Source organism: Lepidochelys olivacea (genome assembly GCF_965140295.1).
Source record: "Lepidochelys olivacea isolate rLepOli2 genome assembly, chromosome: 4".
Taxonomy (NCBI): domain Eukaryota; kingdom Metazoa; phylum Chordata; order Testudines; family Cheloniidae; genus Lepidochelys; species Lepidochelys olivacea.
This window is the reverse complement of record NC_140414.1, coordinates 129,772,242-129,794,419: the sequence shown is the minus strand read 5'-3', so window position 1 is coordinate 129,794,419 and position 22,178 is coordinate 129,772,242. Positions and strand designations below refer to the sequence as shown.

The following is a 22,178-nucleotide window of genomic DNA, read 5'->3' as shown; positions in this document are numbered from 1 at the left end:
TATGTGCATGAAACCAGACTATCACTATGCTCTCAAATGAACTCACATAGAAAAATGATGAAAGAAAAAAACATCATATCACCTGTGGGTGAACGCTTTTCACAAAGAGATCACTCTATATCTGACCTAACAGGCCCCATCCTCAAAGGAAACCTGTGCAACACCTTCAAGAGACAAGCCTGGGAGCTAAACTTCATAACTCTGCTAGACACTAAAAACCATGGACTCCACAGAGACACTGGTTTTATGACTCATTACAACAATTTGTAACGCAGCCCATGGCTTGCTAACCCTTAATTGCCCACCTTGTTTTAAGTGGTCTCCGACAGCATGTGTGAACCATTTAAGCTTAACAATATGTCCCAATTTGTGTTTAGGTCAGACACTAGTTACCTTCCCCAGACAGGAAGAAAAGCTCTGTGAAGCTTGAAAGCTTGTGTCTTCCACCAACAGAAGTTGGTCCAGTAAAAGATATTATCTCACCTATCTTGTCCCCCAAACAGCTGATCTGGGATAGGGGTAGTTTGGCTGTGTGCAGGCAGGGTGGGTTCTTAACTGTTTCCTGCCTGTATTTTGTATGGGGTCCCCCCAAAAGTTCGGAAAACTTAAAAAGTCTATGGTATGGAAATAATTTAGAGACTCCAGCAGATCAGAGACACAACATCTTATCCATAAAAGGACAGAAAGCTCCTTTTTTATACCAAAAAAGGGGAGAAACCCCAAACTTCTTATGGACTAGAGGTCTGATGTTCTATTTTAGAAACCAGTACAAAAGCAAAGCACCTTCCTTCAAGCCTTCAATTCCTTTGGCTGCTATGTAACAAAGTGTATATCATAAAATAAACTAACAACAGTACATACATTTGAAGTTCCCCTTTAAGGAATGTTGAGCATATAGCAGCAGCCCTAAAAGCAGAATGGCCTGTATAGATATGTCTAAAAGGCACCTGGGAGTGTGTCTTACATCTCGAGTGAACAAACATACACTAGCTCTGCTTGAGCTAACATGCTAAAAATAGCAGTGTGGACATTGTGGAATGGGAGGTGTCAAAAGCTAGCCGCCAGAGTACCAACTCACCCAACCCCCAGGGTCTGAGCTTGGGTGGCTAGTCCATGCCACTGCCTGCGCCACAACACCCATACTGATATCTGTAGTACGCTAGCTTGAGCAGAACGAGCACATCTGTCTACCCGGGCTGTAAGGCTCTCTCTCAGGTACAGTGTAGACATACCCTAAATATACTCCAGGGGCACTTACACTACACTCTCATTTTGAGCTCCTGAAAGGATTCATCTCGGTCTACACTTTCCCATTCCAGGCAGATGTCACCTCACTTCATTAGAAAAACTATGTGTGACAGGTCCAGTGACAGAGACTGCCTTGGGACTGTCACCTGATGTGCTGAAATTACCTCTGAGCCTGTTTTCCCTGCCAGCTTGTTGAGCCTGCTGCAACACAGACCCAGGTCTGAACCACACCCCCAAAGCTGCAAGCTTTAACTGAAAACCACTCAGTAGGTTACCTATCTCCAGCACCCAGTTCCCAATGGGATACAAACCCCAAATAAATCCGTTTTACTCTCTATAAAGCATATACAGGGTAAACTCATAAATTGTCCTCCCTCTATAACACTAATAGAGAGATATGCAGAGCTGTTTGCTCCCCCAGGTATTAATCACTTATTCTGGGTTAATTAATAAACACAAGTGATTTTATTAAGTATAAAAAGTAGGATTTAAGTGGTTTTAAGTAATAATAGACAGAACAAAGTAAGTCACCAAGCAAAACAAAGCAAAATACACAAATCTAAGCCTAATACATTAAGAAACTGAATACAGGTAAATCTCATCCTCAGAGATATTCCAATAAGCTTCTTTCAGACTAGACTCCTTCCTAGTCTGGGCCCAATCCTTTCCTGGTACTGTCCTTGTTAGTTCCAGCAGGCATCTTAGGTGAAAAGCAGGGGCTTTCTCATGACTGGGACCCTCCTTTATTCTCTTCCACCCGCTTTTATAGCTTTGGCACAAGGCGGAAATCCTTTGTCTCTATGGATCCCCACCCCTCCTTCTAAATGGAAAAGTGCCAGGTTTAAGATGGATTTCAGCATCATGTGACATGGTCACATGTCCTGTGAGACCTCATTCTTCATTCTTCCAAGGCTGGCCCCCAGGTATCCAGGGAGGTTTGCAAGTAAACAGAGCCATTTACAAGCAATTGTCCCAGTCAATGGGAGCCATCAAACTTCCAAACCACCATTAATGACCCACACTTTGCATAATTACAATAGGACTTCAGAGTTATGCTTCATATTTCTAGCTTCAGATACAAGAATGATACATACATACAAATAGGATGAACACTAGATTATAAGCTTTGTAATGATACCTTACAAGAGACCTTTTGCATAAAGCATATTCCAGTTACATCATATTTACACTCATAATCATATTTCCATAAAACATATAGAGTGCAACATCACACTATGGTCTGGGAGAACCATGACCATTTGGGCTCTCTTCCTCTGGGTCCCAGAAGGTCTGTACCCCCCATGACAAACTCCCACACTTTAAACCTCCTTTTATGATTTTTTCCCCAAGCCTTCCAGAAATAGTCTACCTTAGCATGAGGTGTGACATAAAACATTTCCAGGGACTGGCTTTTTTGGGGCATGATGGGATAGTGGGGAGGAATTGAATATGGGGCTTGTAATGGGCAACTGTTTTTAACTTTAACTGTGAAGTAGCTACCAGAACTCCATAACGCTAGATTTTTGCTGCTTCTCCTGTGTCTGTGTTTACAAGAACATTGATTTGCATATAATGAAAGGTTTGTTGCTCAATCCCACTGACTGTTTGATCATCAAGTGTTTAACTAAAAACTAATTAGCATGTTTTCAGCACATTTTGGGAAAGAGTGCCTCATTACCATGAAAATAGAAATAACCCATTTTCATGTAAGTTAAATGTTAGAGCATAAGTTTTAGAATCATATCAGACATTTAACCCATAGTAACAGGGATGTATCAGCCCTTTAAGTCTTTCAGAAGAAGCATTATTCTATTCTGTTTAGGTTTTTATACCATGCTTATCACCGTCATGTCTGAGCACTTTCCAATGGTGCATTAAGCAACATGACGATACATCTGCCATGAGTTGTTTGTTCTCTCATCCTCTCTCCAGAGGGAAAGGCATGTACAGTGGAGTGTCTTGTTTTCATAGGGTTTCTCATTTTATTATTATGGGTTTTTTAATAAATATACCTATTGCTCTGTGTTCATGTTAAAGAAGGCAAGATCTAAGAAATGTGCCTTGTACTTGAAATGGAAAGTGGTGCAGACTGTGATGGTTCTTAATTCTTGGGGGAGTTCATTCCACAGTCTTGGACCGTCCATGGAGAAAGTTCTGCATGCCAAACATGTGAGCTTTACTCTTATTGTAGAGAGTTCCATTGTGCCAGAGAGGCAGAGTCATTGACCATGGTCTTTGATCTGGAGCTTTACAAGGTCTTTTAAATACCCGGGGTCCAGGCCATGGAGCACTGTGAAGATAAGGACCAAGATCTTGAACTTGATTAAGGAGGTGGGTGGTGGTGGTCGGGGACTCTCTACTCCGGGGGACTGAGTCATCTTATCTGCCACCCTGCCCGGGAAAACCGAGAAGTCTGCTGCTTGCCGGGGCTAAGATTTGCGATGTGACGGAGAGACTGCCGAGACTCATCAAGCCCTCGGAGCAACAATTCCTGAGCAAAACAGGAAAAACATTATGCATAAATAAACATTTTGCATAAAATAAACAGAAACAGAAACAGAAATAAAATAAACATTTTGCATAAAGGAATTATGCAAGGAATTATGACGTGATTGGAATAACAGAGACTTGGTGGGATAACTCACATGACTGGAGTACTGTCATGGATGGTTATAAACTGTTCAGGAAGGACAGGCAGGGCAGAAAAGGTGGGGGAGTAGCACTGTATGTAAGGGAGCAGTATGACTGCTCAGAGCTCCGGTACGAAACTGCAGAAAAACCTGAGTGTCTCTGGATTAAGTTTAGAAGTGTGAGCAACAGGAGTGATGTAGTGGTGGGAGTCTGCTATAGACCACCGGACCAGGGGGATGAGGTGGATGAGGCTTTCTTCCGGCAGCTCGTGGAAGCTACTAGATCGCATGCCCTGGTTCTCATGGGTGACTTTAATTTTCCTGATATCTGCTGGGAGAGCAATACAGTGGTGCATAGACAATCCAGGAAGTTTTTGGAAAGCGTAGGGGACAATTTCCTGGTGCAAGTGCTAGAGGAGCCAACTAGGGGGGAGCTTTTCTTGACCTGCTGCTCACAAACCGGGAAGAATTAGTAGGGGAAGCAAAAGTGGATGGGAATCTGGGAGGCAGTGACCATGAGTTGGTTGAGTTCAGGATCCTGACACAGGGAAGAAAGGTAAGCAGCAGGATACGGATCCTGGACTTCAGGAAAGCAGACTTCAACTCCCTCAGGGAACGGATGGGTAGCATCCCCTGGGGGACTAACATGAAGGGGAAAGGAGTCCAGGAGAGCTGGCTATATTTCAAGAAATCCCTGTTGAGGTTACAGGGACAAACCATCCCGATGTGTCGAAAGAATAGTAAATATGGCAGGCGACCAGCTTGGCTTAACGGTGAAATCCTAGCGGATCTTAAGCATAAAAAAGAAGCTTACAAGAAGTGGAAGGTTGGACATATGACCAGGGAAGAGTATAAAAATATTGCTCGGGCATGTAGGAATGAAATTAGGAGGGCCAAATCGCACCTGGAGCTGCAGCTAGCGAGAGATGTTAAGAGTAACAAGAAGGGTTTCTTCAGGTATGTTGGCAACAAGAAGAAAGCCAAGGAAAGTGTGGGCCCCTTAATGAATGAGGGAGGCAACCTAGTGACAGAGGATGTGGAAAAAGCTAATGTACTCAATGCTTTTTTTGCCTCTGTCTTCACGAACAAGGTCAGCTCCCAGACTGCTGCGCTGGGCATCACAACATGGGGAATAGATGGCCAGCCCTCTGTGGAGAAAGAGGTGGTTAGGGACTATTTAGAAAAGCTGGACGTGCACAAGTCCATGGGGCCTGACGAGTTGCATCCGAGAGTGCTAAAGGAACTGGGGGGTGTGATTGCAGAGCCATTGGCCATTATCTTTGAACACTCGTGGCGAACGGGGGAAGTCCCGGATGACTGGAAAAAGGCTAATGTAGTGCCAATCTTTAAAAAAGGGAAGAAGGAGGATCCTGGGAACTACAGGCCAGTCAGCCTCACTTCAGTCCCCGGAAAAATCATGGAGCAGGTCCTCAAAGAATCAATCCTGAAGCACTTACATGAGAGGAAAGTGATCAGGAACAGTCAGCATGGATTCACCAAGGGAAGGTCATGCCTGACTAATCTAATCGCCTTCTATGATGAGATTACTGGTTCTGTGGATGAAGGGAAAGCAGTGGATGTATTGTATCTTGACTTTAACAAATCTTTTGACACGGTCTCCCACAGTATTCTTGTCAGCAAGTTAAAGAAGTATGGGCTGGATGAATGCACTATAAGGTGGGTAGAAAGTTGGCTAGATTGTCGGGCTCAACGGGTAGTGATCAATGGCTCCATGTCCAGTTGGCAGCCGGTGTCAAGTGGAGTGCCCCAGGGGTCGGTCCTGGGGCCAGTTTTGTTCAATATCTTCATAAATGATCTGGAGGATGGTGTGGATTGCACTCTCAGCAAATTTGCGGATGATACTAAACTGGGAGGAGTGGTAGATATGCTGGAGGGCAGGGATAGGATACAGAGGGACCTAGACAAATTGGAGGATTGGGCCAAAAGAAATCTGATGAGGTTCAATAAGGATAAGTGCAGGGTCCTGCACTTAGGACGGAAGAACCCAATGCACAGCTACAGACTAGGGACTGAATGGCTAGGCAGCAGTTCTGCGGAAAAGGACCTAGGGGTGACAGTGGACGAGAAGCTGGATATGAGTCAGCAGTGTGCCCATGTTGCCAAGAAGGCCAATGGCATTTTGGGATGTATAAGTAGGGGCATAGCGAGCAGATCGAGGGATGTGATCGTCCCCCTCTATTCGACATTGGTGAGGCCTCATCTGGAGTACTGTGTCCAGTTTTGGGCCCCACACTACAGGAAGGATGTAGATAAATTGGAGAGAGTCCAGCGAAGGGCAACAAAAATGATTAGGGGTCTGGAACACATGACTTATGAGGAGAGGCTGAGGGAACTGGGATTGTTTAGTCTGCGGAAGAGAAGAATGAGGTGGGATTTGATAGCTGCTTTCAACTACCTGAGAGGTGGTTCCAGAGAGGATGGTTCTAGACTATTCTTAGTGGTGGAAGAGGACAGGACAAGGAGTAATGGTTTCAAGTTGCAGTGGGGGAGGTTTAGGTTGGATATTAGGAAAAACTTTTTCACTATGAGGGTGGTGAAACACTGGAATGCGTTGCCTAGGGAGGTGGTGGAATCTCCTTCCTTAGAAGTTTTTAAGGTCAGGCTTGACAAAGCCCTGGCTGGGATGATTTAATTGGGGATGGGTCCTGCTTTTGAGCAGAGGGTTGGACTAGATTACCTACTGAGGTCCCTTCCAACCCTGATATTCTATGATTCTATGATTAGACATTCTATGGAAAGCCAGTGTAAAGAGTAGAAGACATGTGTGATGTGCTCGTGGTAGCCTGTGTTGCTGAGGAAATGCACTGCAGTGTTCTGAACTACTGGGTGTTTCATAAGTGCAGAAGGTTTTATGCCCAGTTATATCATGTTGCTGTAGTCCAGCTGAGAGGTGACAAAGGTATGAATAACTCAGTCCAGGTCTTCATCCACCAAGATGGGACAGAGTCTTCTAGCCAGCTGGAGATGGCAGAAAGACTCTGTCCTTTTTTACTCACAGCTGTTGCTATGCAAGAGCTCTGCATCAGCAAGGAATCCAAGAGACTACAGATTGAATTGACCAATTATGAATGTGAATCTTCAACCAAAGAAGGATGCACCATGGCTGCAAGCTCTTAAAAATACTTTCCTCTGCCCACCAGTGTTACCTCTGTTTTGCTCAGGTTCCGCTTCAGCAAGCTATTCTTCATTCATAAGCTGATCTCATCCAAGCACTGGGCCATCTTGGTGGTAGAGGTGTGGTCATTACTTCATTCCTTACCCCAAGACCAGGTATAGTTTTTAGAGCAAGAAATATGGCAGTTCAGGGAGAGTCTCCGGAAGGCCGCTACAAGTGTAGGAAGCACATCTAAATGGCTGCCCTTATTTATGGCCAAGATTGAATTTCAAAGCTTTGGTTGGGTCAAAGCTCCTTTTCATTCAGTTCTTGAGGACTGCTGAGCCTGTAGTCCCGATCCCCAGGAATACCTGCTATAAAAGGGACTGGCTTTACAAGGTGCTTCCTGCCCTTTGAATAACAAGAGACTTGAAGAGAACAGGATGGCCAAAAACAGCCTCTCTGAGGGATGGAGAGTGTCTGAATCTCTAAGGGCTTTGACATAGACCTTCTGTGGTGATGAAGTGATCTCAGAGCCTGGGGGAAAAGCACCCCTGAGAAGGAGAACTTATCTTTATTTGACAACTTAATTTGACCAAAGGCTCTTATGTAAATTAAGTTGTCATGGGATAAGAGGGAAGATCCTTTCATGGATTGAAAACTGCTTAAAAGACAGGGAACAAAGGGTAGGAATAAATGGTAAATTTTCAGAATGGAGAGGGGTAACTAGTGGTGTTCCCCAAGGGTCAGTCCTAGGACCAATCTTATTCAACTTATTCATAAATGATCTGGAGAAAGGGGTAAACAGTGAGGTGGCAAACTTTGCAGATGATACTAAACTGCTCAAGATAATTAAGATCAAAGCAGACTGTGAAGAACTTCAAAAAGATCTCACAAAACTAAGTGATTGGGCAACAAAATGGCAAATGAAATTTAATGTGGATAAATGTAAAGTAATGCACATTGGAAAAAATAACCCAAACTATACATACAATATGATGGGGACTAATTTAGCTTCAGCTAATCAGGAGAAAGATCTTGAAGTCATCGTGGATAGTTCTCTGAAGACGTCCATGCAGTGTGCAGCAGCAGTCAAAAAAGCAAACTGGATGTTAGGAATCATTAAAAAAGGGATAGCGAATAAGACGGAGAGTATCTTATTGCCCTTATATAAATCCACGGTACACCCACATCTTGAATACTGCGTACAGCTTTGGTCCCCTCATCTCAAAAAAGATCTACTGGCATTAGAAAAGGTTCAGAAAAGTGCAACTAAAATGATTAGGGGTATGGAATGGGTCCCATATGAGGAGAGATTAAAGAGGCTAGGACTTTTCAGCTTGGAAAAGAGGAGACTAAAGGGGGATATGATAGAGGTATATAAAATCGTGAGTGGTGTGGAGAAAGTGAATAAGGAAAAGTTATTTACTTGTTCCCATAATATAAGAACTAGGGGCCACCAAATGAAATTAATGGGCAGCAGGTTTAAAACAAATAAAAGGAAGTTCTTTTTCACACAGCGCACAGTCAACCTGTGGAACTTCTTGCCTGAGGAGGTTGTGAAGGCTAGGCCTATAACAGGGTTTAAAAGAGAACTGGATAAATTCATGGAGGTTAAGTCCATTAATGGCTATTAGCCAGGATGGGTAAGGAATGGTGTCCCTAGCCTCTGTCTGTCAGAGGGTGGAGATGGATGGTAGGAGAGAGATTACTTGATCATTACCTGTTAGGTTCACTCCCTTTGGGGCACCTGGCATTGGCCATTGTTGGTAGACAGGATACTGGGCTGGATGGACCTTTGGTCTGACCCAGTATGGCCATTCTTATGTTCTTAATGACCCTAGCTCTTGAAAGAGTCTGGGTTACACTAAAAAGACTGAAGAATAAGAACCATGGGGGGGATATTTTTTATATTGTATTAAACTTCTCCACAGGTGTGGCCCTTTTTTGAAATTTGGCCTGCCACACTCGGAGTAACAGGTACAATTGCTATTAGCCAAGCAGAGCACCAACCCACACCCTGCCTTAGACAGGTAAATAGGAATTTTGTTCAAATTTTCAGAAAAACCATTTGAGAAATACTGTACCACATAAATCCTTTTACAAAACTCAGTGCTCAACAATTAAATGTACCTGTGATCATCACAAACAAGTTCCATTAGCCCTATCAAGTGAGAGAAAGGTCCAGATCAAACCTAGTATAAGCAGTTGTGATGCCATTAACTTCAGTAGAGTTCCAACTTCTTACTTTAGGTTTGAATTTTACCTGAAAGGTATAACTGTCCAGAATGTGATCTTAATACTGTGATATGAAGCTAGTCACTAAGCCAAATTCAAAGGTGATGTAAATACACGTGCAAGTTACATGTCAGTAAGTGGGTACATGAATGTAAGTTGGCGTAGATATCCAACAAGGGGTGTTAATAAGTGAGGTTATAGGAAGTAAGGACTTGTCTATATAAACATTTAGTTTTGAAACAAGAGTAGATTAAAGTGCACCAGGAAACGTTTAGTTCCCAGCAGCAGTTCAGATGGACAGTTAGGCCTTGTCTATACTATTGGGGTAAGTCGACCTGGTATGCTACTCCAGTTATGTGAATAACGTAACTGAAGTTGACATAGCTTAGGTCAACTTACCGCGGTGCCTGTACCATGCTGTGGTGATGGGAGATGACTTCCCTTATGCTTCTCAGGAAGCTGGAGTACCAGAGTTGACCGGAAGCACTCTGAGATCGATTTAGCGGGTCTTCACTAGAGCCGCTAAATCAACACCGCTGCATTGATCACAGCAATACCAATCTACCAGTAAGTGTAGATGTAGCTTCAGTATGCAGCAAGCTAGGGCAAGATAGATTTACACTTCTGCTCACTGTGAACTACGTGTTTATATAGACAAGCCCTAAGTGAGCATAAACTGATACAACTTACAACAAGGGGGTAGCAGAGTAGAGGTAGCGGAGGGGGGGGGGAACAGCAGGAGAGTGTAAAATAAAGTAGGTACCCCAGCATTTCTTCCACTCTCTTGTTTGTTACTTTAGTGCTACATTGTCTCTTCTACACCATTAGGGTACATCTAGGGTGACCAGATGTCCCGATTTTATAAAGACAATCCTGATATTTGTCTTATATAAGTGCCTTTTACCCCCACCCTCTGTCCCGATTTTTCACACTTGCTATCTGGTCACCCTATCTCAGAGGTCCCCAAACTGTGGGGTGCACCCCTCCCCAGGGGGACACAGAGGAATGTTTGCAGGGGGTGCAGTTGGGGCCTTGGCTAGCCCCCATGGGGGGCAGGGAAGGAGCGCCATCCAGCTCTGCTCCTGGCCCCGGCCCCAGTTGCTGGCCCTGCGCCCAGGACTCTGCTCTCAGCCCCATGCCAGGGCCCGACTCCCAGGACAAGGCTCTGCTCCCAGCCCTGCCCCAAACTATGGCCCCAGTCTCGGCCCCCTTACCCCTGTCCATGTTCCCCCCTTTCAGAGCCACAGCCATGCTCCCAACCCCAGCTCCAGCGGGCCAGGGGTGGAGCGTGGAAAGGGGATGGGGGGGCTGAAATAAAAAGTTTGTGGACCACTGCCCTAGGTGCATCTACATTACAGTGAGGGTGTGAATGGAAACTTGTGTAGATGTATCCACACCAGCCATACTCTAGCTAGTGCACTAAAAATAGAAGTGAGGACCCTGTGGCTCAGGCTTCAGTACTGGCTGTACACGTGAGTATGTACCATGTACTGAAGACTGTACTACGGTGTCCTCACTTCTATTTTTAGCAAGCTAGCTACTGTACAGCTAGCATGGGTACGTCTACACAAGCTGCCATTCACACACCCCAGCTGCAATATAGACATATGTCATAAATATAAAGGGAAGGGTAAACCCCTTTAAAATCCCTCCTGGCCAGAGGAAAAATCCTCTCACCTGTAAAGGGTTAAGAAGCTAAAGGTAACCTCGCTGGCACCTGACCAAAATGACCAATGAAGAGACAAGATACTTTCAAAAGCTGGGAGGAGGGAGAGAAACAAAGGGTCTGTGTCTGTCCGTATGCTGCTTTTGCCGGGGATAGAACAGGAATGGAGTCTTAGAACTTTTAGTAAGTAATCTAGGTAGGTATGTGTTAGATTATAATTTCTTTAAATGGCTGAGAAAAGAACTGTGCTGAATAGAATGACTATTTCTGTCTGTGTGTCTTTTTTGTAACTTAAGGTTTTGCCTAGAGGGATTCTCTATGTTTTGAATCTAATTACCCTGTAAGGTATCTACCATCCTGATTTTACAGAGATGATTCCTTTACTTCTATTTACTTCTATTTCTATTAAAAGTCTTCTTATAAGAAAACTGAATGCTTTTTCATTGTTCTCAGATCCAAGGGTTTGGGTCTGTGGTCACCTATGCAAATTGGTCAGGATTTTTACCAAACCTTTCCCAGGAAGTGGGGTGCAAGGGTTGGGAGGATTTTGGGGGGAAAGACGTGTCCAAACTACGTTTCCCAGTAAACCCAGTTAGAGTTTGGTGGTGGCAGTGGATATTCCAAGGACAAAGGATAAAATTAATTTGTACCTTGGGGAAGTTTTAACCTAAGCTGGTAAAAGTAAGCTTAGGAGGTTTTCATGCAGGTCCCCACATCTGTACCCTAGAGTTCAGAGTGGGGGAGGAACCTTGACAACATATTATATTATAGTCCTTGCATCCACTGAGAAGGGACTTCAGATTATGCTGAATTGTTTCATACTGGTTAGTGGTATTATGTGAACAACAAGAATCAAGCTGAGAACACCACATTCATTTCCTCATATAATGTAAACCTGATTTGAATCTAACTGGTCACCAGAGGTAAAAGGCTGGTGCATTAACTCATGATTTGCAAAGTAATATATTTTGATTCTAAATAATATGGATTGGATTTATTTTGTAGATCTTGTCCACCTATTTTCCCCCCTTTTTTTTCTTTATTTTTGACCTTTCAGGCAGGAAGAGAAGAAAATAAAGTCCCGGTTAACTGAAGGACCTATGAAAGATGAACGTGTTTTAGATCTGCAGAAAAAGATTATAGAGAAAACTATGGAGCGTAAAAAACAAGCTGAAATCTTAAAGATTACACCCCAGAAAGATGGTGCAGGGCCAGGGAGATCTTGGGAGTCATATGAAGTAAGTAAATAAGTCTTACAATAAATAGTCATAATGGGATCTTTTTTTTTAAGTTTCAGTTAGCTCAATGGAAGTGTGACAGATATGGCAATTTCTTGCAATATTCTTGGGAGACCTTATTGAATTAAGTTAAGTATCTTTGGGGTCCACTGTATTAAATGAATGGTTTATTTCTTGTTGTGGGCCAGAATTGTATGTAACTTCTCAAGGGGAGAGATGTAACGGATGTGAGACTTGGGGTTACAAAGGACTATTTTGAACCATGTGCCAGACAAGAATGGACTTTAGGAACAAATAGTGGTAAGTGGTTTTCCTGGGGAATACCTAGGGGGAGGTGAATGCAAATTCCCCAGCTTCAGTTATGCACAAACTCAGACTTTTGAAGCTGCACCCTGAGGAGGGGGCATTGTCTGTTGATCACCTGTTACATGAGGCCAAGATCAAAGGTCCATGCAGAATAAGGAAAGACTGAACTATTCATGGTTATTCTGATTTTGACACTGAGACAGTTATGAACTTGTAATCATGGGGGGAAACCAATTGTGGGTTTTGTAGGACTGACACCTACCAGACCCCGAGGTTGGAGTTGGGGTAACTTCAGGTCCACTTTTTAGCTTGCACATAGGTTCTTTTATTGTTGTGAATATGTTTTCTCTGTAATGCTTTCCCCTTAAAAATAAATGTGCTTGCTTCTAAAGAGCTGTGTGCTAACTTATAACTGCAGTCCATTACCTTGTTCATAGCCTCTGGAGAGAAACCAAAGGGTAGATGCTGGCCTATTTAGACAGTCTGGCTTGTGGGGAATATCACTTCGTGTAGACAGGGAACTGTGCAGCCTGGAAAAATCTTGGTTTGGCAGGATAGAGATGTGAGCGTCTACCCAACAAAGGTGATAGCTGGGGAGCCGGGAACCTAGAGGGGTACCCTTGAGGGACCACAAAGGGGAAATACAGGTGCAGTTGCCGTGAACTTGTGATTGGCCCATTTATCTCTAATCTTCCTATCTGTTGAAATAATAACTATAGCCTATTTTGTTAGGAGACTTGGCAGAGCTGAATTCACAACCTAAGGGAAAGCTGTATTTTTCAGATATAAATAGTAAACCTCTATCTCAATATAATGCAGTCCTCAGGAGTCAAAAAATCTCACCGCATTATAGGTGAGACCGCGTTATATTGAACTTGCTTTGGCCCCCTTGTTCCTTGTTCCCTGACTGCCTCCTCCAGAGATCCCCATCCCTAATCACCCCCCGGCCCCCACACCCTACCCAACCCCCCTGCTCCCTGTCCCCTGACTGCTCTGACCCCTATCCACAGCCTCCACCCCCTGACAGGCATTCACCGGCAGCAGCGGGAAGTGGAGCAACGTGGCCCCAGCCCGCTCCACTCCGCCACCTCCCAGCCGCAGCGCTCCGCTTCCCACCGCCGGTGAGTGCGGGGAGGTTGGGGAAAGGACGCCCTCCACACTCACTGACAGCAGGAAGCGGAGCAACGTGGTCCCAGCCCACTCCGCTTTCCTTGCCCCAGCCCCAGCCGTGTCACTGGTGGGCGGGGGGAAGTTGGGGAAAGGTCCCGCACTCACCTGCAGCGGGAAGTGGAGCGCTGGGCTGGATGAATGGACTATAAGGTGGATAGAAAGTTGGCTAGATTGTCGGGCTCAACAGGTAGTGATCAATGGCTCCATGTCTAATTGGCAGCCGGTATCAAGTGGAGTGCCCCAAGGGTCGGTCCTCGGGCCGGTTTTGTTCAATATCTTCATAAATGATCTGGAGGATGGTGTGCATTGCACCCTCAGCAAGTTTGCAGAGGACACTAAACTGGGAGGAGAGGTAGATACGCTGGAGGGTAGGGATAGGATACAGAAGGCCCTAGACAAATTGGAGGATTGGGCCAAAAGAAATCTGATGAGGTTCAACAAGGACAAGTGCAGAGTCCTGCACTTAGGATGGAAGAATCCCATGCACCGCTACAGACTAGGGACCGAATGGCTCGGCAACAGTTCAGCAGAAAAGGACCTAGGGGTTACATTGGACAAGAAGCTGGATATGAGTCAACAGTGTGCCTTTGTTGCCAAGAAGGCCAATGGCATTTTGGGATGTATATGTGGGGGCATTGCCAGCAGATCGAGGGACGTGATCGTTCCCCTCTATTCGACATTGGTGAGGCCTCATCTGGAGTACTGTGTCCAGTTTTGGGCCCCACACTACAAGAAGGATGTGGAAAAACTGGAAAACGTCCAGCAGAGGGCAACAAAAATGATCAGGGGGCTGGAACACATGATTTATGAGGAGAGGCTGAGGGAACTGGGATTGTTTAGTCTGCGGAAGAGGAGAATGAGGGGGGATTTGATAGCTGCTTTCAACTACCTGAAAGGGGGTTCCAAAGAGGATGGCTCTAGACTGTTCTCAGTGGTAGTTGATGACAGAACAAGGAGTAATGGTCTCAAGTTGCAGTGGGGGAGGTTTAGGTTGGATATTAGGAAAAACTTTTTCACTGGGAGGGTGGTGAAGCACTGGAATGCGTTACCTAGGGAGGTGGTAGAATCTCCTTCCTTAGATATTTTTAAGGTCAGGCTTGACAAAGCCCTGGCTGGGATGATTTAGTTGGGGATCGGTCCTGCTTTGAGCAGGGGGTTGGACTAGATGACCTCCAGAGGTCCCTTCCAACCCTGATATTCTATGATTCTGTGTGGCTGGGAGCTGGCGGAGTGGAGCGGTCTGGGGCTGGGCTGCTCTGCTTCCACTGCTGCCGCTGCTGCGGGGGGATCCCTTCCCCCAAACCCCCTCCCCCGAGCGACATGGCTGGGGCCGGGGCGAGGGAAGCAGAGCAGGCTGCTCCCAGCCCTCCGCTAATCCCCTGTGCCACTCTGGGACTGGGGCCCCCAAAAGTGCCCCCCATAGCTCCTGCCTCCCAGACCCTAGGGAGGGGAACCCCTGACCGCCCCCGAGACGCTCTGCCCCTTATACAACCCCCAGGGCCGGCTCCAGGCACCAGCATTCCAAGCAGGTGCTTGGGGCAGCACTGTGAAAGGGGAGGCGGTCCGTTTGCCATCAGGGCGGCATTCGTCTTTCCGCGGCAGCGGCAATTCAGTGGCAGCTTCTGTCTTCAGTTGTCCTGCTTGGGGCGGCAAAAACAGTAGAGCCGGCCCTGCCAACCCCTCGGCCCCGGCCCGGCCGCTTTACCACGTTGTATGTGAACCCGCGTTATATCAGGTTGCGTTATATTGGGGTAGAGGTGTGCAATAATGTAAACCAGGGGTTCTCAAACTTCATTGCACTGTGACCCCCTTCTGACAACGAAAATTACTACACAACCCCGGGTGGTGGGGCTCGGGCTTTGGCTCCACACCCAAGCAAGTCTAACGCCAGCCCTGATGACCCCCATTAAAATGGGGTTGCAACCCACTTTGGGGTCCCGACCCACAGTTTGAGAACCGCTGATATAAGCCTTTCACAGGATTGCTTACTGCAGCTTCAGAATCTCCATTTAAGGGACAAATCCTGTAAAACACTTAAGCATTTGCTTAACTTTAAGCACATACTTAAGTCCATCCCTTTTCAGCAAAGAAAAGTATTTGGGGCTTTATTCAGGAGAGTATTTAAGTGTGCCCTAAATAGGGGTGCTTTCCCGAATAGAGGCCTTAAACACATGCTTCAATCCTTTGCTGAATCCAGGCCTACAGAAGTGCAGATGCAATAATTAGAGGCCTCAAAGGAAAACTGCAGTGTAATAAAAATATTCAAATCACTACAAAGAGTAAGACACATTTTGAAATAAATAGAAAAGAAATAGAAACCTATAGATAGGATCCTTGACAGTATAATGGTAGAATATGACTGTAAATGCAGCTATCATTTGAAGCATAAGAGTTCCATAACTGTTGTGAAGTTCTACTCTTTTGTTTTGTTTAACTTTACACTTTAAATATCACAAGATGCTAGTTCTCTTCCTCTTCCCTCCACTCAAGTCCTAAGGCACATAGCTGTAAAAATTACTTTTTAATTCAATATAAAGTATAAATAAAACACAGGTTAGCAGAAGATATTAGGTTTGCTCTAGTCCCCATCATTGCTGCTTGGGTCTACATAGCTCTGGCCAAGTTTTATTTCAGAGAACAAAGCAAATTCTTACATCCCGCCCCTATTTAGTCCAATTGTGTTGTATGCATTTAATTTAGAGCAGAAAGTGGTCCAGTATGTCCGCCACAGGATAGTAAGCCCTCTTTCTGTGCCATAACTCCAACATAGTCCACCCTGAATGCCATTTGTACTGCCCACCTTTTTGGTGCCTTACCTCTCTGTTCCTGAATACACTGAAAGTAGAAGATCCCCTCTTGGTGTTGAAGTGCCAGGACCAAATTTTGGCCTCACTTACACCTATGTAAGCACTTTGAACTCAGTGGGTTTGTGCACGTGTGAATGAGGGCAGAATTTGCTCCACACACATTTTTAACACTTTTAAATTAATAACAAAATAGAATGTATATTACAATTTAGAAAATTGAAGACAAATGTGTTGTAAAAGAGAGAAGTTGTTCTAGCATTGTTGGTGGCAATTAGATGATAACGTCACTTTGTCTGTCTGTGCTGGGCTTTCCTGGAATACTGTCTTTGTGAATCTAACTGTTGAATCAGAACACTGTAAAGTTTGATATAGGAGATAGATGTATGCATCTGAGTGTTGAAATAGGACTACCAGGATAAAGTTCTGAGAGGGAGGTAACATAAGAAAGAGACAAAGGAGCATAACAATTCAAATGTAGTTTGGTTTTGTCTTGGCCTAAGATTTTGTACAGTGTTATATCTGTGCTCAATCTAGTCAGCGTTTCTCAAATGTGGCCACCAGGATTTTTTTTTTTTTTTTTTGTGGCCACAGCCTCCTGGGCAGTGACTGGAGGGGGAGGCAAAGCATTCGCCCCCTTCCCTGGGGCCAACACTAGGGGTTGTGCCCTGCCCCCATCAGGAGCCAGAAAAACCAGAGTAGCAAGCAGCCAGTGTGAGTTCCCCCCTTTCCAAGGGAAGGGGCAGTGGGGCTCGGGCTTCTGGCTTCAGCTCTTGAACGTTGGGCGGCAGGCTTCAGCCATGGTATTTGGGGTTCCAGACGCAGGGCTTTGGGCTCCATACCTTGGCCGCGGGGCTTTGGGCTCCGGCCCCGAGCGCACCCCCTTCCCCCAATCGCCCATGGTCCCCGCTGCCTTCCCCAACCCTCCCCTGCTCCTGGCCCCTGCTGCCTCCCTACCCACCTCTCCATTCAGAGCTTAATATTTCCCCGGCTTGCCAGGGCTGAGTAAGTCTGCTGTGAAAAGCGATATTAACAAACCTACAAATATCAGTTTTCACAGGAGCAGACTTACTAGATAGCAAGTGTTAAAAAAAAAAAAGGAACCAAGAAAACAAAAGAAACAACAACAAAAAAGAGAAGAATGTGCAAAGCAGCTTATTTTGTTTCTATTCCGTTTAGGTCCAGTAAAGAATAGAGACAACTGTACATTATTTCTGAGTCTGAAAAAACCCCTACATAAATAAATTACAATGATTTGGGCATGGATATGTGCATATTTATTTGTTTTTCCTAAAGTTAATTAAGTATTTTAGGAAAAAGTTTCAGCGTAGCCACCAGCAAGAGCTGGTGGCCACACTCAAGGGCCACCAAAAAAATTCTTGTGAGAACCCCTTGTAGATTAAACAAATTGGGCACCCAACTTAAGTTTGTTTCTCTTCATCACGGCCGTTATGAAGTTGCTGTGCTTGCCCCAGTCATGGTATCAAATGGAATATTTGTCTGCCAGCCATCCAGATTGTTGTGTGAATATTCATTCCATAATCTGATTAGTCACTCATGTTTGTCTATGATAATCTGTCTTTCATTTCTGCAGAACTCTCTACAAGAGCCCCACTGGAAAGAGATGGAAGAGAGTCGGGAACAACAGTTCAAGATGCTTCAGAATGGCTTAATGTCCAGAGAAACAGCTCAGAAAATGGCTGCATATCAGGCCGCAAGAATTGGAGCCACTTCTTGTATATTGAGATAATACGTAAAATGAAATGACTCTGGAAGAAATCCAGACCTGGTGGAGATGGGAGCACTTCCTATTGTGACTGCTAATGCCAGGGTTGAATTTAGACCTTTTTCTAATATGTGTAGGCTGCAGAGTCAAATTACGGTTGGCACCGGCATAACTGAAGCAGAATTTGGTAACTTGTATTTTAAATCTGTGTTGGGACATTTTTCCATTTAGAATTAAAACATGTAATAGATTAAATATTTACCTTGCAATTTGTTTATGGTGACAAACTAACAGGTAAGAATGTTATAGAGAGGACTTTGAATGTATACCCTGCCATTGTTATATGCTATGCCAGTTGTTTGCTATGTTCATTTTCTGAAATAAAAAGTAAAAATATGTGAAACAAACAGAATTTTTACTTCTCAATTTAGCTTTTCACAGGATGTGATCAACCCAAGTTTAGAATAGGGATCCATGATCTTACAATAAGTACAGAATGTGGTTACCTGCCCATATCAGCAGGTCAACCAGTTTCAACACTGGTTGTGGAGGAGCTAGGGAGGAAACCAGGTTGTGTCCCAGGGTCCAATACAGGAACTTTCCAAGTGCAGTCAGGTTCTCTGTCTCCCTTGTAAAACTGAGATGATTATAACAACTTAGGCCCCAATTCAGTATGGTACTTAAGGATGGGTCTAACTTTACGCACATATTAGTCCCACTCAAGTGAAGTTGCTCAAGAAGCAAATTCCCCTCATCTCAAAGTGATGATAAGAGAAAGTATGATTCCTTATTCTCTTTAGAGAGCAGTTTTCAGAAAAAATCAAAACGCTGTTAGTCACCTAGAATTAATTTGACATCTATGATAATTTCTATGCTGTTTCCATAAATGAACTTTCGAGTCATAAGACTATGTCAGCATAATGCCAGAGGGGAAGTAAATCTCAATTAAAATCTGTGCAGCAGTAAGAATATGTAATGTATTTCTATCTTAAATTTGTGCCAGTTACAAGATATTTAATTATTGCCATTGCAAATATTGAAATTGAATCAGATTGTATCTGACGTTAAATACAGGGAGCTGCTCTTAATGCTCATACAGCATTACAATTCCTCCTCTCTATCAAAGGAAATCTAATGGGTTAAAAGAAAAGGAGTACTTGTGGCACCTTAGAGACTAACCAATTTATTTGCGCATGAGCTTTCGTGAGCTACAGCTCACTTCATCGGATGCATACCGTGGAAACTGCAGCAGACTTTATATATACACAGAGAATATGAAACAATACCTCCTCCCACCCCACTGTCCTGCTGGTAATAGCTTATCTAAAGTGATCATCGATCTACAACCTATCCTAAAGGATGACCCAACACTCACAAATCTTGGGAGACAGGCCAATCCTTGCCTACAGACAGCCCCGCAACCTGAACCAAATACTCACCAACAACCACATACCACACAACAGAACCACTAACCCAGGAACTTATCTTTGAAACAAAGCCCGTTGCCAATTGTGCCCACATATCTATTCAGGGGACACCATCACAGGGCCTAATAACATCAGCCACACTATCAGAGGCTTGTTCACCTGCACATCCACCAATGTGATATATGCCATCATGTGCCAGCAATGCCCCTCTGCCATGTACATTGGTCAAACTGGACAGTCTCTACGTAAAAGAATAAATGGACACAAATCAGATGTCAAGAATTATAACATTCATAAACCAGTCGGAGAACACTTCAATCTCTCTGGTCACGCAATCACAGACATGAAGGTCGCTATCTTAAAACAAAAAAACTTCAAATCCAGCCTTCAGCGAGAAACTGCTGAATTGGAATTCATTTGCAAATTGGATACTATTAATTTAGGCTTAAATAGAGACTGGGAGTGGCTAAGTCATTATGCAAGGTAGCCTGTTTCCTCTTGTTTTTTCCTACCCCCCCCCCCCAGATGAAAGCTCATGCTCAAATAAATTGGTTAGTCTCTAAGGTGCCACAAGTCCTCCTTTTCTTTTTACTGAGGCCTGAGCATCACGCCCTGAGAACTACAACTCCCACCGTGCACCGGGGCCGGACGGAAGGTGAGGGCGAAGTCAAACGGCCTGCTAATTGATATTCATGTCGTCCAATCAGCGAGCCGGAAGGGCCGTGATCTCGCCAATGACTGGGTGGCAGGGGTGGGCCGCGCCGGCTCTGTGTGGAGTTTCCAGATCGGCCCCTAAGGAGGGTGAGTATGGTGGGCAGGGGTTGCTGGGACCCCGGCCGCCCGCCCGCCCTGCGCTGAGCCGAGCCCCCAGCAACGTACAGCGGAGCCGGGGCGGCAGGTGACAAGGGGCCCGAACCCTGGGAAGCCGGCTCCCTGCGGGGCGCGGGGGCTTGGAGCCCGGGCGGAGCTCCCCCAGCCCCCTGAGAGCCGGGCCCGGCCCCCCAGCGTCGCAGAGCCCCCACGGGAGCCTGCCCCGCCCCCACCCACCCCTGCCACACGGGAAGCAGGGTCCGACCTCCGCCCAATATCCTGGGCCCCTCGACGGAGACTGGCCTGTGGCCTCCCTTCCCTTCCCCCCCCCCTCCCCCCCGCAGGAGACTGGCCTGTGGCCTCCCTTCCCTTCTCCCTCGCTTTCTCCCCCCCCCCCCCCCCGCGGGAGACTGGCCTGTGGCCTCCCTTCCCTTCTCCCTCGCTTTCTCCCCCCCCGCCCCCCGCGGGAGACTGGCCTGTAGCCTCCCTTCCTTTCCCCCCCCCCCCCCGCGGGAGACTGGCCTGTAGCCTCCCTTCGCTTCCCCCCCCTCCCCCGCAGGAGACTGGCCTGTGGCCTCCCTTCCCTTCTCCCCCCCCCCCCCCCACGCGGGAGACTGGCCTGTAGCCTCCCTTCGCTTCCCCCCCCTCCCCCGCAGGAGACTGGCCTGTGGCCTCCCTTCCCTTCTCCCCCCCCCCCCCCCCCACGCGGGAGACTGGCCTGTAGCCTCCCTTCGCTTCCCCCCCCCCCCCGCAGGAGACTGGCCTGTAGCCTCCCTTCGCTTCTCCCTCGCTTCCCCCCCTCCCCCGCAGGAGACTGGCCTGTGGCCTCCCTTCCCTTCTCTCCCCCCCCCCCCTCCGCGGGAGACTGGCCTGTAGCCTCCCTTCGCTTCTCCCTCGCTTCCCCCCCCCTCCCCCCCGTGGGAGACGGGCCTGTGGCCTCCCTTCGCTTCTCCCTCGCTTCCCCCCTCCCTCCCCCGCGGGAGACGGGCCTGTGGCTTCCCTTCTCTTCTCACTAGCTTCCCCCCTCCGGGAGACGGACCTGGGCCCTAGCCAGCCTCCAATTCCTCTGTCCCTGCCGCACCCCTGCCGCACCCCGTCCATCCCTGTCTCCAGATGTGCGTCTCCCCCGCCCCATCCCTGTCTCCAGATGTACGTGCTGTTACCTCCACTTCTTTCCAGCCCGTCTTAGAAGGAGGCAGGTCTTTGAGATCTGCTCTTCCCATTGTGTCCTTTCTCAGGGCAAGAACGACCTCTGAATGCTGCTCCCCTCCCCCAAAGTCTTGCTGATCATCCCATTGTCATAGAGGGAGAGGGGTCTGTCAGGCCATTGCCCCCATTAACCTTATCTTGTTTTCTCCCTCCCTGATGGCCCGGAGGGAATTGGGCTTGTAGGGATCACTGCCCCACCCCTTCAGTCCTGTTTCTGCTCCCTCACATGCCATACGGAAAGTGGGTGTGGTTATTGCTCCTTCCTGATCAACTCCTGAACTGACTGTGTATCATATCAGAGTGACAAGGAGGGTGAGGTAATATCTTTTATTGGACCAACTTCTGTTGGTGAGAGAAACAAGCTTTCGAGCTAACACAGAGCTCATCTTCAGGTTTGGGAAATGCAACAGAGAAGGGGGAGCCAGTGGAGGGATTCAGAGATAAGGGTGACATGGTTATAGCAATGAGCTAGGAAAATTATCTTTGCAGCAGCATTCTGAATGGGTATGAGTGGGGGAAGATTGCATTTTTCAAAGCTGGTTAGAAGAACGTTGCAGTATCGAGATGAGATTGGATGAGAGTTTTAGCTGT

At 46.3% G+C, this 22,178-nt stretch overlaps 2 protein-coding genes across 4 annotated transcripts in view; both read left to right on the top strand.

Moving 5' to 3' along the window:
• CFAP99 (cilia and flagella associated protein 99) overlaps positions 1-18,511 on the top strand; it is a 104,964-nt gene extending 86,453 nt beyond the window's left edge. The window contains exons 15-16 of one of the 2 annotated variants that reach the window (XM_084626974.1): positions 11,955-12,135; positions 18,010-18,511. In XM_084626974.1, coding sequence (XP_084483100.1) covers positions 11,955-12,135; positions 18,010-18,165 — 337 coding nt within the window. In that variant the 3' untranslated portion in view covers positions 18,166-18,511. The remainder of the gene's footprint in view (positions 1-11,954; positions 12,136-18,009) is intronic. The other variant, XM_084626975.1, reaches the window with a different exon arrangement.
• A 1,870-nt stretch (positions 18,512-20,381) lies between these two features.
• RNF4 (ring finger protein 4) overlaps positions 20,382-22,178 on the top strand; it is a 38,908-nt gene continuing 37,111 nt past the window's right edge. Inside the window, exons 1-2 of one of the 2 annotated variants that reach the window (XM_084626977.1) lie at positions 20,404-20,466; positions 21,771-21,904. The gene's annotated coding sequence lies outside the window, so the exon portion shown is untranslated. Of the gene's footprint in view, positions 20,467-21,770; positions 21,905-22,178 lie in introns of both variants that reach the window. The other variant, XM_084626976.1, reaches the window with a different exon arrangement.